The 16880-nt window shown below is 41.4% G+C and overlaps 1 protein-coding gene and 1 non-coding gene across 2 annotated transcripts; one reads left to right on the forward strand and one right to left on the reverse strand.

Moving 5' to 3' along the window:
• Positions 1 to 84: 84 nt before the first annotated feature.
• On the reverse strand, positions 85 to 13425 carry rnpep (arginyl aminopeptidase (aminopeptidase B)). Its single transcript, XM_029775654.1, has 11 exons — positions 12886 to 13425; positions 7076 to 7216; positions 6525 to 6676; positions 5668 to 5784; positions 5131 to 5366; positions 4597 to 4710; positions 4285 to 4397; positions 2130 to 2238; positions 1780 to 2004; positions 1422 to 1564; positions 85 to 713 (listed from the first exon to the last, which is right to left on the reverse strand). Exons 1-11 carry the CDS (start codon positions 13267 to 13269, stop codon positions 567 to 569), a joined length of 1881 nt encoding a protein of 626 aa, XP_029631514.1. The 5' UTR covers positions 13270 to 13425; the 3' UTR covers positions 85 to 566.
• A 189-nt stretch (positions 13426 to 13614) lies between these two features.
• Positions 13615 to 13689, forward strand: trnaa-ugc (transfer RNA alanine (anticodon UGC)). The gene has a single exon. It is a non-coding gene; the product is annotated as a tRNA-Ala (tRNA).
• The last annotated feature ends 3191 nt before the right edge of the window (positions 13690 to 16880 follow it).

The following is a 16880-nucleotide window of genomic DNA, read 5'->3' on the forward strand; positions in this document are numbered from 1 at the left end:
AAATGAAATATTCTGCCATAAAAGGTAGTAAAATAAAGTATGCTGTGGATTGCATATGCAATGAAATCAAGAAGATGCATTGAATCTTGAAAACCAACTACTAGATTTACTTCAAAAGAATGTACTTTTACTGTTTGGAACATTTAAAATACAACTTAGTTTGGGTGAAAAAAAAGCACAATCAATGGTTTACATACTCAATATAACAAAGTAATACCTACTTATTTTCCCATCATTTTTATTTTATTAATATATTTTTTTTTTTAACCAATACTACTTAATTAGTAAGTACTTCAAGTAAGACATACCCACAGCAGAGCCTTTAAGGCTGGCCTGCGTAAATACCAAAAATGAACCGTGAAAGATGTAAATTGGTCTCTTTTCCTTTGTAATCACTGACCAAGCTAGATGATATTGGCATCTCAATCTAACCTGGTACAGTACATTTAAATAAAGGAGGCCATCTGAAAGTACTGGGTAAGACTACTACTTCTCTATTATATATCTCTAGGCCAGGGTCAGTGAGACTAGACTCTGGATCTCATGTTCAGCTCCTATGATGGCGCTCAGGCAAGGATCTTCTTGACGTAGTTGCGGACGTTGACATGGAGCTGATGGGAGGTGGCACTGAAGATCTCTGTGGCCAAAGCCCTGGTCTCCTCTGATCCATTCCACAGTGCACGGTACACAGGCAGTGTGTACTTCTGTTTCCCCTGGGAGCAAGATACAATTGAATATGCTAAGATACTACTATTTACATGATTGTTTTAGACACCTGAAAAATACTAATTTAACTTTAAACGGACACTATAAAAATACACATATGGTATATCACACACATAAATATATAATATTTACCCCAATAAAACAAACTAGCCTAAAAAAAATGTGCCTGACAAATACTATCATTTATGGTTTTTATTATTATTTTGTACTTTTACCCATTCTTCTCCCCAATTGCTAGTTAGTCTTGTCCCATCGCTGCAACTCCTGTATGGACTCGGGAAGGGCGAAGGTCGAGAGCCATGTGTCCTCCGAAACACGACCCTGCCAAGCCGCACTGCTTCTTGACACACTGCTCGCTTAACCCGGAAGCCAGCTGCACCAATGTGTCAGAGGGAACACCGTACAACTGCCGACCAAGTCAGCTTGCAGGCGCCCAGCCCGCCACAAGGAGTCACTAGAGCGCGATGGGACAAGGACATCCCGGGCCGGCCAAACCCTCCCCTAACCCGGACGACACTGGGCTAATTGTGCGCCGCCTAATAGGTCTCCCGGTCACGGCTGGCTGTGACACAGCCTGGGATCGAACCAGAGTCTGTAGTGACGCCTCGAGTACTGCGATGCAGTGCCTTAGACAGCTGCGCCACTCGAGAGGCCCTATAATTGATAGTTGAGGATCAAACATTTGTTTTTCTGACCTGGCAGCTGAGGAAGCTGCGCACATGTTGATATCCTGGCTGGTGATGATTCTTGGCGACGATCTGGGCCCAGCGCAGTCGTAGCTCAGCGTTGTTTGATGTCACGATGTGAGGGTACTGCTCCTCCAGTTTCTCCATATTACCTTATCAAAGTCGGAGGGATGGTACATCATTGGTGTGACTCATTTCAAAAGTAGTGTACGCACATCCAGACGTGCAGGTGCAAGTTACAAAAAGTAAAGTAATGATATAAAGAATAGAGATCCACACACTGAGGAATTGGGGTGAATCACATGCATCTTCAGAACGATTGTGCTAAGGGTATCAGTACAGAAGTGTTGTTACCATCGTGTCCTACCTCTAGGCAGTGGGGACTTCTCTATGATCTTTTCCAAGAAGTAGACAGCCTGGTTAGTCTTCCAGGCCTGGATGTTGGTCTTCTTGATGCTGGCCATATCCAGGACCTCGGCAGCCCACAGCTCTGACAGCTGCTCAGCAGGCTCCATCAGGCTCTTGCCAGCCGACAGGTCAGGGAGATAGGGAGGCCAACCGGGCACATTGAGCCAGCTATCAAATTCCAGACCTAGCAAAGAGACCACAAGGAGAGAGGTCAGTTTACTGTTACAAGCTTAAATACTCATTCTAAAAAGCAACTACGAGCCTCAAAGGCCAATCTAACACTCTAAAAGCAACTACACTGTCTTTTACCCTTAATCATGTCTACTCCTTTCTTCTTCAGGTCAGGGAAATAGTCCAGGAAGAACTCCAGAGCATCCTCTGCCATAACACTGCAGAACTTGAATTTGTCAACGTAGGCCTGAGAAGAAACACCCACATGTCAGAATGTATGTATGTATGTATGTATGTATGTATGTATGTATGTATGTATGTATGTATGTATGTATGTATGTATGTATGTATGTATGTATGTATGTATGTATGTATGTACGTACAGAACCAGTCAAAAGTTGACACACATAATCTGGAATGACATTCTTTAGTTTTACTATTTTCTACATTGTACAATAATAGCAAAGACCAAAAAAGAGATCATTCAAATTAGCCACCCTTTGCCTTGATGACAGCTTTGCACACTCTTGGCATTCTCTCAACCATCTTCACCTGGAATGCTTTTCCAGCAGTCTTGAAGGAGTTCCCACATATGCACATATTTGATGTCTTCACTATTATTCTACAATGTAGAAAATAGTAAAAATAGAAGAAAAACCCTGGAATGAGTAGGTGTCCAAACTTTTGACTGGTACTGTAAGTATTCACGCCTAGCAGTCTTTCAATGGGTTTCATGTCTGGGCTTTGGCCACTCAAGGACTTTCACATTATTTTTCTGAAGCCATTCCAGCATTGCTTTGGCTATATCCTTGGGGTCATTCTCCTGTTGGAATGTAACATTTTCACTCTAGTCTAAGGTCGTTTGCACTCCGAAGCAGGTCCTCATCAAGGATTTGGCAGTATTTGGCTCCATTTATTGTTCCCTTTATCCTTACCAGTCTCCCAGTCCCTGACACTGAAAAACATCCCCAGAGTATGATGCTACCACCCATATGCTTCATAGTAGGGATGGTGTTAGACGGGTGATTAGCTGTGCCCGGTTTTCGCCAGACATAGCGCTTTGCATTCAGGCCAAGTAGTTTTTAAAAAATTCATCAGACCACAGAATATTTGAATTTATTCACGTGTCTTTTTGCAAACTCCAAGCGTGCTATCATGTGCCTTTTTTTCAGGAGTGGCTTCCATCTGGCCACTCTCCCATAAAGCCCAGATTGGTGAAGTGCTGTAGAGACTGTTGTCCTTCTGGCAGGTTCTCCTATCTCAGCCAAGGAACTCTGTACTTCTGTCAGAGTGGTCATTGGGTTCTTGGTCACCACCCTGACCAAGGACCTTCTTGCCCGGTTCCTTAGTTTGGTCAGACGGCCAGCTCTAAGCAGAGTCTGGGTAGTTCCATATTTTTTCAATTTTCCAATGATGGTGAGCACTGTGCTCTTGGAAATGTTCAACACTCTAGAAATAGTTTTATACCCTTCCCCAGATATATGCCTCATCACATCTCGGAGAGCTACAGACTGGTCCTTGTTATTCATGGTATAGTTTCTGCTCTGACATGCACTTTGAACCGTAAAACCTTATATACAGTGGTGTAAAGTACTTAAGTAAAAATACTTTAAAAGTACTACTTAAGTCGTTTTTTGTTGTACTATTCATATTTTTGCCAACTTTTACTTCACTACATTCCAAAACAAAATGATATACATTATATTCCATACATTTTCCGTAACACCCAAAAGTACTAGTTACATTTTGACAGGAAAATAGTCCAATTACTTTTGATACTGAAGAATATTTTAGCAATTCCATTTACTTTTGATACTTAAGTATATTTAAAACCAAATACTTTTAGACTTTTACTCAAGTAGTATTTTACTGGGTGACTTTCACTTGAGTCATTTTCTATTAAGGTATCTTTACTTTTACTCAAGTATGACAAATGAGTACTTTTCTACCACTGCTTATATAGACAGGTGTGTTTCTTTTTAAATCATGTCCAAACAACTGAATTGTCTACAGGTGGACTCCAATCAAGTTGTAGTGACATCTCAAGGATGATCAAAGGAAATTGGATGCACCGGAGCTCAATTTGGAGTGTCAGAGCAAAGCGGTGTGAATAGATATTTCTGTATTTACATTTTCAACAAATGTTCAAACATTTCAAAAAACATGTTTTCACTTTGTCATTAAAATTATATATTTAATACATTTTTAATTCAGGCTGTAACAACAAAATGTGGAATAAGTCAATGGTATGAATACTTTCTGAAGGCACTGTAGAATGAGAAGCAACACCAACCTTGAGGAAGGCATCAAAGTGACTCTGGTCTCCAGCCAGGTGGGCCAGGTAAGAGACGAAACAGAAGCCCTTCTCATAAGGCGTCTCATTGTAAGTGTCATCAGGGTCAACACCTGAAGGATGGGAAGAAAATAAAATGTTTTGCTTTAACTTGAGCAGTCATGATCAAGTGTATCAGTTCTATTGGGTCTGCAGCTCCATAGGCAAATCTCAGTCGGATTAACTACTAATTAAACTAAGACCACTGGGTTACTAATGGAATTGGTCTTGGCTTTAGCCTTAGAGGTCAAGGGTAAATGTAAGCAGTCTGACCTGGTTTGATCTTCACACGCAGTTTATTGAGAGGGTGGTCCTCTCCGGTGTTATCCATGTGCTGTCTGAGTAAAGCCCTCCCAGTCGCTGCCTCCAGACTAGTGATGGCCTCTCCTGCAAATAACAACACAACAGACATCAGGGCTTTGATAGTGATAAGACAGCCAGGTGGGCACAAATAGCTGTGTAGACAACAACTGTTTACTTTCAAATGGAAAGAGTTGTGGGACTTGAGGATGAGCCCATCATACAATGCTACAGCAGGGCTCGCCAATCCTATTTCTGGAGAGCTACCTTCCTGTAGGTTCACTCCAACCTCAGTTGTAACTAACCTGATTCAGCTAATAAACCAGATAATGATTAGAATTATGGGAACTTGATTAAAGGTTGGAGTGAAACCAACTGGACAGTAGCTCTCCAGGAACATGGTTGGAGAGCCCTGGTCTACAGTAGACAAACTGTGGCAAAGTGATGTACTATGCTGATGTAGAAAGGGCTTTATAAAATCCATTTGATTGATTGACAGTCTCTTACCGTAGATCTCCCTGCACACCCGGCGCTGGGCATACATGGTGAAGCCCTCGTTGAGCCAGAAGTCACCCCAGTTGGCATTGGTTACCAGATTACCGAACCAGCTGTGGCAGATCTCGTGCACAATGACGTCAGCCAGTGAGCGGTCTCCGGCCAGGAGGCAGGGGGTGACGAAAGTTAGGCAGGGGTTCTCCATGCCCCCGAAGGGGAATGACGGTGGCATGAACAGCACGTCATACCTGAGGGGACGAACCGATTATGTAGCTGTATGTTTATAAGCAGAATAAGTAATGACACTGCAAGCGCAAAGTCAGTGGTCACCATCCCTAGTCATGGAAAGAGCTACAGTGTGCAGTTTTTTATTCTAGCCTAGCCCTAAGACACCTGATTTAACTAATCAAGGTGTTGATTAGCTGTTGTCAGGTCAGGTGTTTTAGTGCAGTGCTGGAACAAAATCCTGCATTCCTGTAGCTCTTCAGAACCAGGGTTGTTGACTGACCACTGAAGTATTGGACCATATTGTTAATTGGGGAATTTCACCTTCCCCAGACGTAGGGTCCAAATAGTTTCTCCCCCACAACCAGAAATTCCTCGATGACTCCGTCGTACTCCTGCTTGGCTGCCTGCAGCAGGCATGGCTCTGTCCACACTCGGGTCCTAAAATATACAGAATTACAATTACTACCAAGCATTGAAACCCCATAGGCAAACACTATCATGCATGTTCTTCAAAGCACATTCTTCAGCAGCATTATATGGCCCATAAGAAGCGAGTGCAGTTTTCATTCAAGTTCAAACTTCATTCAAGTTGAACATTCACCCTGCTTTTTGATTCTCATCTCTCTACTCAGTCTGACACAGAGAATGCATTTTGCGGGTCAATGACCAACACGCCCAGATTGTTATCAATAAATGCTTTAGACGGGAGAGGAATATTGTCTTGTACCTACCGTGAGGGTAGGTGAGGTCTATACTAGAAGCAGAATGCTTAACACTATCAAATTACGCCCCTTACTTGACCAAAACAAATTGTCAAACTGTCACAAGATTTAGAGGCCTAGCCTGGGTGCCAGTCTATTTCTGATCTCTTGGAATTGTCATATTTGGCTTGAGCACAAACAAATCAACAGCGCAAACAGATCTGGGACCAATCCAAGGCCTCCAGGGGCAGCAGGTAGCCTAGTGGTTAGAGCGTTGGACTAGTAAACTAAAGGTTGCTAAATCAAATCCCTGAGCTGACATGGTAAAAATCTGTCGTTCTGCCCCTGAACAAGACAGTTTACCCACTGTTCCTATGCCGTCATTGTAAATAACAATTTGTTCTTAACTGACTTGCCTAGTTACATAAAGGTTCAATAAAAAAATATTTAAAAAAGGCAACGTAGAGACTCTTTCACCTTGGCCCCACCTCAGCAGAGACTAAGTCTCCTACAGCCAAGGCCACCAGGTAGGAGGGGATGGGCTGTTCCATGGTGAACAGGAACGTGTTGTCTGCCATCCTGTGTTCTCCCTTACTGGCACTCATGACTGCTGTGAAACCATCAGGAACCTGTGGAGGCAGACAGGGCAGTCTTGGGCCAGAGTCATCATGATCGATGATGGTACCAATATCCATTACTAATACAGACAAAGTAGTCAAAATGGTGGATAAGCTGAGTTTCCCACCATACGTTAAGAGCTTTTTCAGCAATGTGTGTTAATACTAGACCTATAATTCAGAGTGCTTTAAGTATTGAAAAACGAGTGAACAACACACCAGGCAAAGCACATGAAGTTGAATGACAAGGAAAATTAAACAGGATAACAGACAAAAAAAGATGTGAATGACAAAAAGGAAAAACACAGAAGCTTAATTATCCTGCAAAGAGAAAAAGATTGTGAGACAGCAATGTCTGTGGTTATCCTCCCATGGACATTGGCTCATTCAGAGACCAGTCCAGGGGCTCACCTTCACGGCGGCCGAGTAGGTGCTCTTGACGGCCGGCGTGTCAAAGCAGGGGAAGAAGGAGCGGTTGAGCACGGCCTGGCCCTGGGTGAAGACGTAAGGCTTGGCCTTCCCAGCTGTCTGCTCTGGATCCAGCCAGCACACCTAGTGGGTCGGGGGGGGGGGGGGGGGGGGGGCAGAGACCAGGGCTTGAGTGTGGTGGTAGGGGCACACTTTACCTTCACAGCAACTGAGTAGGGGCTCTTAGTCATGGGGGTGTGGAAGCCAGGGAACAGGCTGCGGTTCAGCACAGGGAAGCCAGAGGTGTAGAGGAAAGGCTCTTTCTTTTCGGCAGTCTGAGCAGGCTCCAGCCATGATATCTACATAGGCACTCATTTGTTGCACTTATGTACAGTGCATTCGTAAAGTATTCTGACCCCTTGACTTTTTCCACATTTTGTTACATTACAGCCTTATTCGAAAATAGATTAAATAACAACAAAAAAAATACTCATTCTAGACACAATATACCATCAAGACAAAGCAAAAACAGATTAAGAAATGTTTGCACATTTATCCATTATAAACTTACATTTACTTAAGTATTCAGACCCTTTACTCAGTACTTTGTTGAAGCACCTTTGGCAGTGATTACAGCCTCAAGTCTTCTTGGGTTTGACGCTACAAGCTTGGTACACCTGTATTTGGAGAGTTTCTCCCATTCTAAATCTGCAGATCCACTCAAGCTGTGTCAGGTTGGATGGGGAGTGTAGCTGCACAGCTATTTTCAGGTCTCTCCAGAGATGTTCGATCGGGTTCAAGTCCGGGCTCTGACTGGGCCACTCAAGGACAATCAGAGACTTGTCCTGAAGCCACTCCTGCATTGTCTGGCTGTGTGCTTCAGGTCATTGTCCTGTTGGAAGGTGAACCTTCGCCCCAGTCTGAGGTCCTGAGCGCTCTGGAGCAGGTTTTCATCAAGGATCTCTCTGTACTTTGCTCCGTTCATCTTTCCCATCGATGCTGACTAGTCTCCCAGTCCCTGCCGCTGAAAAACATCCACACAGCATGATGCTGCCACCACCATGCTTCACCGTAGGGATGGTGTCAGGTTTCCTCCAGACGTGACGCTTGGCATTCAGGCCAAAGAGTTCAATCTTTGCTTCATCAGATCTCATGGTCTGAGTCTTTAGGTGCCTTCTGGCAAACTCCAAGCAGGCTGTCATGTGCCTTTTACTGAGGAGTAACTTCCGTCTGGCCACTCTAACATAAAGGTCTGACTGGTGGAGTGCTGCAGAGATAGGTCCTTCTGGAAGGTTCTCCCATCTCCATAGAGGAACTCTTGAGCTCTGTCAGAGTGACCATCAGGTTCTTGGTCAACTCCCTGACCAAGGCCCTTCTCCCCCGATTGCTCAGCTCTAGGAAGTCTTGGTGGTTCAAAACTGCTTCTATTTAAGAATGCCACTGTGTTCTTGGGGACCTTCAATGCTGCAGACACTTTTTGGTACCCTTCCCCAGATCTGTGCCTCGACACAATCCTGTCTCGGAGCTCTACGGACAATTCCTTTCGACCTCATGGCTTGGCTTTTGCTCTGACATGCACTGTCAACTGTGGGACCTTAGACAGGTCTGTGCCTTTCCAAATCATGTCCAATAATTGAATTTACCACAGATGGACTCCAATCAAGTTGTAGAAATATCAAGGATGATCAATGGAAACAGGATGCACCTGAGCTCAATTTAGAGTCTCATTTAGAGGCCGACCGATTATGATTTTTCAACGCCGATGCCGATACTGATTATTGGAGGACCAAAAAAAGCCGATACCGATTAAAAACGGCCGATTTTTTTTTTTACATTTATTTGTAATAATGACAATTACAACAATACTGAGTGAACACTTATTTTAACTTAATATAATACATAAATACTATCAATTTAGCCTCAAATAAATAATGAAACATGTTCAATTTGGTTTAAATAATGCAAAACCAAAGTGTTGGAGAAGAAAGTAAAAGTGCAATATGTGCCATGTAAAAAAGCTAACGTTTAAGTTCCTTGCTCAGAACATGAGAACATATGAAAGCTGGTGGTTCCTTTTAACATGAGTCTTCAATATTCCCAGGTAAGAAGTTTTAGGTTGTAGTTATTATAGGAATATTTCTCTCTATACGATTTGTATTTCATATACCTTTGACTATTGGATGTTCTTATAGGCACTTTAGTATTGCCAGTGTAACAGTATAGCTTCCGTCCCTCTCCTCGCCAAAGAATTCTCCATTTGCAGCAATTACAGCCTTGCAGACCGTTGGCTTTCTAGTTGTCAATTTGTTGAGGTAATCTGAAGAGATTTCACCCCATGCTTCCTGAAGGACCTCCCACAAATTGGATTGGCACTTCTTACGTACCATACGGTCAAGCTGCTCCCACAACAGCTCAATAGGGTTGAGATCCGGTGACTGTGCTGGCCACTCCATAATAGACAGAATACCAGTGGACTGCTTCTTCCCTAAATAGTTCTTGCATAGTTTGGAGCTGTGCTTTGGGTCATTGTCCTGTTGTAGGAGGAAATTGGCTCCACTTAAGCGCCGTTCACAGGGTATGGCATGGTATTGCAAAATGGAGTGATAGCCTTCCTTCTTCAAGATTCCTTTTACCCTGTACAAATCTCCCACTTTACCACCAAAGCACCCCCAGACCATCAGATTGCCTCCACCATGCCTGACAGATGGCATCAAGCACTCCTCCAGCATCTTTAATTTTTTTCTGCGTCTCACGAATGTTCCTTTGTGATCCGAACACCTCAAACTTAGATTCGTCTGTCCATAACACTTTTTTCCAATCTTCCTCTGTCCGGTGTCTGTGTTCTTTCGCCCATTCTTTTTATTGGCCAGTCTGAGATATGGCTTTTTCTTTGCAACTCTGCGTAGAAGGCCAGGATCCCGGAGTCGCCTCCTTCACTGTTGACATTGAGATTGGTGTTTTGCTAACACAACGTGCCATTGGAACACAGGAGTGATGGTTGCTGATAATGGGCCTCTGTACACCTATGTAGATATTCCAATAAAAAAATCATTTGTTTCCAGCTACAACAGTCATTTACAACATTAACAATGTCTACACTGTATTTATGATCAATTATGTTATTTTAAATGGACAAAAGAAAGTGCTTTTCTTTCAAAAACAAAGACATTTCTAAGTGACCCCAAACTTTTGAACGGTAGTGTATGTTTATTTGTTATACATTTGCAAAAATTTCAAAAAACCTGTTTTCGCTTTGTCGTAATGGGGTATTGTGTGTAGACTGAGGGGGGGGAAAATGCCATAATCCATTTTAGAATAAGGTTGTAATTTAACAAAATGTGGAACAAGTCAAGGAGTCTGAATACTTTCCAAATGGAGTGCATACTTGTGAAACTAAAAACCATGCAACGTTGCAGACTATGAATATAATGTATAGCCAACAGAGTTGATCTAATTTGAAAAGAAAAAAGGTTTTATGGTTTTAAATATACTGAACAAAAATATAAAACACAACAATTAACAATTTTACTGAGTTACAGTTCATAATTTAAAAAATGGCGCGGTAGAAAGGACCTTCAACACATACTAAGCAGCTCACGTCATAAACAGCGGGTCCTGTCTTTTTCCATGGCTAAACCAACTAGGCTCGTAATTTAACCATTTTATTCGTATTCACGGATGGAATACAAGTTTGTTATTAAGGCACATGAAAGTTCATGTTCCAGAAGACATTTCTGCCCCCAAAAAACGCATTTTAATCAAAAATATGTTAATATTCAAATGCCTCTCCTGTGAAGTAGTGATGTGCGACATACTCCTAGTTTCCTGAAACAAGTCACAGATATGTTAGCCATCGAGAACTACAAAAGTTGCTACTTTTCTCAACAACATTGATGCCCTGAATTTAACGGCTGCTAAATCGACAGATCAGTTGGAAAAAGTGATGGGCTACTTTCTGCACACGCCAAAGTCAGTGTAAACCAGAGTGACTTGACACAATGCTGGCCAAACAAGATGTAGCTACAAACAAAACAGAGTTAAATGGTTCCCGTTTGCCGTGAAGTGTTCATCCATGTATACGGGTAAGAGGCTAGCTACATTTTAAGATATTATACGTTTTTAATTTTGTCAAGAGTCATTTTCATTGCAAGTTAGAGAGTACTGTTAGCTAGTTATGGAACGTTACGTGTATGATCTGTATAGTAATATTACTTGAATCAGAGAACCTAGTTGTTAGCTTTAGCTACCTGCAGATTCATACTACAGCTATGACAATGTTTGTATAGGTAGTAGTATGAGTTGGGATTATGCCAGTTCATTGCTTAGCTAGCTAGCTACATGGCTAAACAAGACTCCGCTTTGACAGATGATTACCTGACCCGTCAAGTTAGACAGGTGTGTCTGGCAGTGCTTATGGCCATCTATTGTATTTCATGTGTGTCAGGTAAACATCATCTAATAATTATTAAATATTTGTATCTGGACACTGTTTTTTATATTTCTACTGCGCAAGTAACCATTTTACTGTACAGTTTACACCTTCTGTATCCTGTGGATAAGGCGGTAATGTGAAGAACAACATGACCTGCACCAAAATCAGATTAGGATACAGGCGAAGGACTAGATAGTGTATTTTTACCTGGAATTTTTCCTTATTGTAGGCTACTACTTTTAGTCTTAATCTTTGGTTGTTTACTAAACTACTCACTCTGTTTAACACATGGCCTCACATGTGAATCCTTAAAGAGACGGGTGAGGCTAAGAGGGTGTGAACGATGCTGAATGGATGTAGACAAAGAATAGCTCTCCAGTAGGTGTGCCAAAACATTCCAGGACCATTTTCTCAAAACTGGGGTAACAAGTTTATGAACTTTTAAAGCAGAATTACTTTCCCAGTGTTCTTCAACTGCAGTGTATGATATACCAGTCTCTACTTTTATCCAACATAAAAAAATATATGAAAAAACGTTTCACAGTTTTCTACATAAGACCGAATCGAGGCGGTCGGTCACATAAAGAAATGAGTCAATTTAATTAAATTCATTAGGCCCTAATCTATGGATTTCACATGACTGGGCAGGAGCACAGCCATAGGCCTGGGAGGGCATAGGCCCACCCAATTGGGAGCCAGGCCCAGCCAATAAGAAATAATTTTACCCCACAAAAGGGCTTTATTACAGACAGAAATATTCCTCCGTTTCATCAGCTGTTTGGGTGACTGGTCTCAGACGATCCTGCAGGTGAAGAAGAAGCTGGATGTGATTGTCCTGGGCTGGTGTGGTTACACGTGGTCTGCGGTTGTGAGGCCAATTGAACTGCCAAATTCTCTAAAACGACGGAGGCGGCTTATCTCAGAGAAATGAACATTCAATTATCTGGCAACAGCTCTGGTGGACATTCCTGCAGTCAGCATGCCAATTGTACACTCCCTCAAAACTTTACACATCTGTGGCATTCTGCACATTTTAGAGTGGCCTTTTATTGTCCCCAGCCCTGTATAATGATCATGCTGTTTAATCAGCTTCTGGATATGCCACACCTGTCTTGGCAAAGGAGAAATGTTCACTAACAGGGATGTAAACAAATTTGTGCACAAAATGAGAAATAAGCTTTTTGTGCGTATGTAAAAAAATAAGTATTTCAGCTCATTAAACATGGGACCAACACTTGACATGTTGCGTTTATATTTTTCTTCAGTATAGGTTCAAATAGAAATACATTCTTAGTAACCAATCATCTGGAAGTAACGCGCTTGTGTTGTTGTTGCTAGGTAGAGTGACTCTAGTTACGACGGCTGAATGACATTCTCTTACCCCTGGTCCATCGGATGCAAGAAACTTGACCACCACTCGAAACTGTTCCTCAATTTTACATGGTGATGGGAATTTTACAACCAGTGTGGTGCCATAACTGGTGAAATTGCGCGTCATGAATTCTACTTTCACTGAATCCGAATCATCTTCACTTCGGCAGTAGGACACCTCTTGCATTGAGAGGGAGGGATGAATGTCCAACAGTAGCTCGCTTTGAGAATCTTGGATGCATTTCAGCTGTAGCGTTTCAGTTCCTCTCAAAGTTCTCTTCTCAAAGTCCACGCTTAGATCCAAGTGGAAGTGTTTTATCTTGAATTGACGAAAGCTCGAAGACGTAGCCACGTCCTCTGCTAGATCGGAGTGCAGTTTGAGAGATTTTTCCATATTTTAGTAGCCTACAGCAAGAATAACTGTGTAAACGTGAGTCTTCCTCCAACGATTGGCTGCACCGCTTCTTGTTCTTCTTCGGTGGGGTGTATCGGCGATTGGCATCCAACAACTGCACCTCTCCAGCATCAACACACAAAAAAGTACTTCTGGGTCACGGAAATCTTCAAAATAAAAGTCCCCGCACAATAGTAGAAAAGTGTCAATAACCTGTATATATTCATGATAAATGAAAATAAATGACATATTTGACAATATTTAAGTGACATTTGGCTTTTAAAACATGTTTCAAGGTCCAATAAATGCCACTAATGCGAATCACTGTATATGGAATACATATGTGGCTCCCTGTGGCTCAGTTGGTAGAGCATGGTGTTTGCAACGCTAGGGTTGTGGGTTCGATTCCCACGGGGGCCAGTACGGAGAGAAAAAAAAAATGTATGAAATTAATTGAAATGTATGCATTCACTGCTGTAAGTCGCTCTGGATAAGAGCATCTGCTAAATGACTAAAATGTAAATGTAAAAATGATATTGGCTTATAGAGCAAACTCTATTCTTGGTTCCGCAGTAAAAGTATTGTAGTTGAAAAATATGGGTTGTTTATGAATTCTAAGAATCCAATAAAAAGGGATGAAAAATGTAGGTGCTGGATTTTAGGCCGGTAGCAACCACCACAGGGTGTCCGTTCAGAACACTAGAGAGCAGTAGTTCCAGTTCAAGGGTTTAATGAAGATCCACATACAACACCACTTGCTGTGATACTAATTGTGGTTATTTAACTGCATGCACAATAAAACATCAGAAAGAAAATCACATTTTTCTAAGGAGGTAGAATAAGCAGTGGTGGAAAAGTACTCAAATGTCATACTTGAGTAAAAGTAAAGATACATTAAGAAAATGACTCAAGTAAAAGTAAAAGTCACCGAGTAAAATGCTACTTGAGTAAGTCTAAAAGTATTTGGTTTTGAATATACTTAAGTATGAAAAGTAAATGGAATTGCTAAAATATACTTAAGTATCAAAAGTAAAAGTATAAATCATTTCAAATTCCTTATATTAAGCAAACCAGAGGGCACTATTTTATTTTCATTTTTATTGACGGATAGCCAGGGGCACACTCCAACACTCAGACATAATTTACAAACAAAGCATTTGGCTTTAGTGAGTACGTCAGATCAGAGGCAGTAGGGATGACCTGGCATGTTCTCTTGATAAGTGCGTGAGTTGGACCCTTTGGGTGTCAGGGAAAATGTATGGAGTATAAAGTTTATTTGGGAATGTAGTGAAGTAAAAGTAGTATAAATAGTAAAGTATAAAGGGTAAAGTAAAGTACAGATACAACAAAAAAATGTAGTACTTTAAGGTATTTTTACTTAACTACTTTACACCACTGAGAATAAGCAGGAGACAAAAAACGGTTGGTCATCAGAACGGAAACTACAGACTGCCTGAGGCCCTGCCTGGTCCGGTATTACACTAAGTCCCGGGAAAAAAGGCTGCTGATAGGCTAATAAAATGATGATTGCCAAGACCTTACTCCAATAAAAAATTATATACATTTGGGGTCTTGGAAAGGAGAAGAGCTGGCCGTTTTTACAGTAGGGAATATTTAGTAGGGTCTGTATCTGGGTGCCACAGTAAAAGTATTGTAGGAAATACTTCGTCGGGTATATAAAATGTACATGTATGGTGTCATTTCATGGGGCTTTGAATAATACGCAGTGTTGCTGGCCTTTTACTCCACCCATTCCGTTGGTGGCCACAATTTGAAGCACTGTATATGTAATATATACTGGCTTATGCCAGGGATTCTTAAGGACCCAAATGAGAATTTCTGTTTTCCTGGGACCAAAGCTTATGAAAACATGCAACTAGACGTAAATATTTGTAAATTTCATTGCCCTTATGCTTAAAACAAATGCAATATAGACAAAAACAAATTACAATTAAATGAAATACCCATATAAATAGCAATTCATGCTTATTTTTCCTGATTAAAAACACTTAAATATCTGTCTAGGTTGGAACTGTTACTGTTAAAATACAATAAATCATTTTAATTCTGAACGGGAATAAACTGATTGATCACATCACACAGATGTATAAAAGAACACACACACACACACACACACACACACACACACACACACACACACACACACACACACACACACACACACACACACACACACACACACACACACACACACACACACACACACACACACACACACACACACACACAGAGTCCTAATCAGAGGTGTCTTTTCTGTGCTCAGTTTATTACAGTGCAACTCTGAGGTCATGCTCAGCTTTGAGTCTGTTTCTGTACTTTAAAAGAAATGTATGCCAGAGTTGAGAACCCTGACTCGCATAGGTATGTGGTGCCAAACTGGATCAGAACATTTACTGCTTTCTCAGTCAGGCAGGAGACCGCTTCCTGCTGTAGATAAGCAACCCAGAACTGTGTGTTTGTCTCAAAAAGCATCTTGCTTCAATCAGTTTAACAGCAACAGCTCCAACCTAGACTTGTTTTCAACAATAATTTCTACAGTAAGATGTACAGTAGACCTGATTATTTTTTGTCTTCATGTGTACTGTTACTTAGGGTTGCACTAACATTAGCTAGCTAGCTTGGTTTGGCTACCGTTAGCTAGCTATTAGCTGTGTTCAATGGGATTGTTTTAAAGGGAAATACATCTACTACTGAGAGAGAGTACTCCCTTATTTCTGCTTGTCATCACTTGTTATAAAATGAAAACAATGCCTTGCTAGCTGACTTACTTTCCCACTGTCTAAGCACTGTTTCCTAAAGCATTCTGCCCTGTTCTGGCAAAAACTATTCTGGGTGCCACAGTAAAAATGTTGTACGGAATACTCAGTAGGGTCTGTAGATCCTTCAGTGTATCCTTGCTTATTTTGATGTCAACCTCTCCAATTACATGCTGCTCATTTGATTCAGGTTTCATAGAGCTTACTATTTCCTCATCTGATAAACCTCTCCTAAGACTTTGTCTCGAAGTGGTAGTATTCATTCCCAATATCTTGGGTGTCTGAGATTTGATTGAGCTGCACCACTGACACTCCATCATATGAACTCGTGGCTATATCAGGATGAAGATCAGAAACAGGTTCTTTGTCATCAAGTGTGTACATTTTGCATATTAAGTTGGCAGTCTGTGGCTCCTCTGAGCAGTTGACATTCCCTTATTGAAATTCTCCACAGGTTTTGTACCCGAGCCTCACTTACATTCTCTGTTTGTACCATTTTGTTTAATTTCACCTTGTCACTAGCAACAGAATGTGTTATTTATATTCTTGTCCCACATATTCCTAAGATTTTTGACACTACGTTTAATGACAATTGGTTTTCCAATTGGCCATTGCAATGTTTTGCCAAATTCATCCCAAAATTGGAAATCAAATCTTTAATTATGCTGCATAACGGAATGTATTGACATTGAAATAGCATGTTAATCCTAAAAACAACTTATTGGGGGGGGATTCTTAAAATCCCCCCCCCCCATTTTTTTTTAATTGGATTTAAGTTGTTTTGTAGTATGTATTGTTCAATGTGACATCCATGGTTAAATAAAGTCCAACTTT

This window comes from Salmo trutta, chromosome 14 (genome assembly GCF_901001165.1).
Source record: "Salmo trutta chromosome 14, fSalTru1.1, whole genome shotgun sequence".
NCBI lineage: Eukaryota > Metazoa > Chordata > Actinopteri > Salmoniformes > Salmonidae > Salmo > Salmo trutta.

Excerpts from the sequence above, each read along its gene's own strand:
- rnpep (XM_029775654.1), bottom strand. The coding sequence starts at position 13,269 with ATGGAAAAATCTCTCAAACTGCACTCCGATCTAGCAGAGGACGTGGCT. Across the intron at positions 5,367-5,667 it reads GGACCCTACGTCTGGGGAAG|GTATGACGTGCTGTTCATGC; the intron begins GTGAAATTCCCC and ends TCGTCCCCTCAG. Across the intron at positions 4,711-5,130 it reads GGTGTGCAGGGAGATCTACG|GAGAGGCCATCACTAGTCTG; the intron begins GTAAGAGACTGT and ends TGTTATTTGCAG.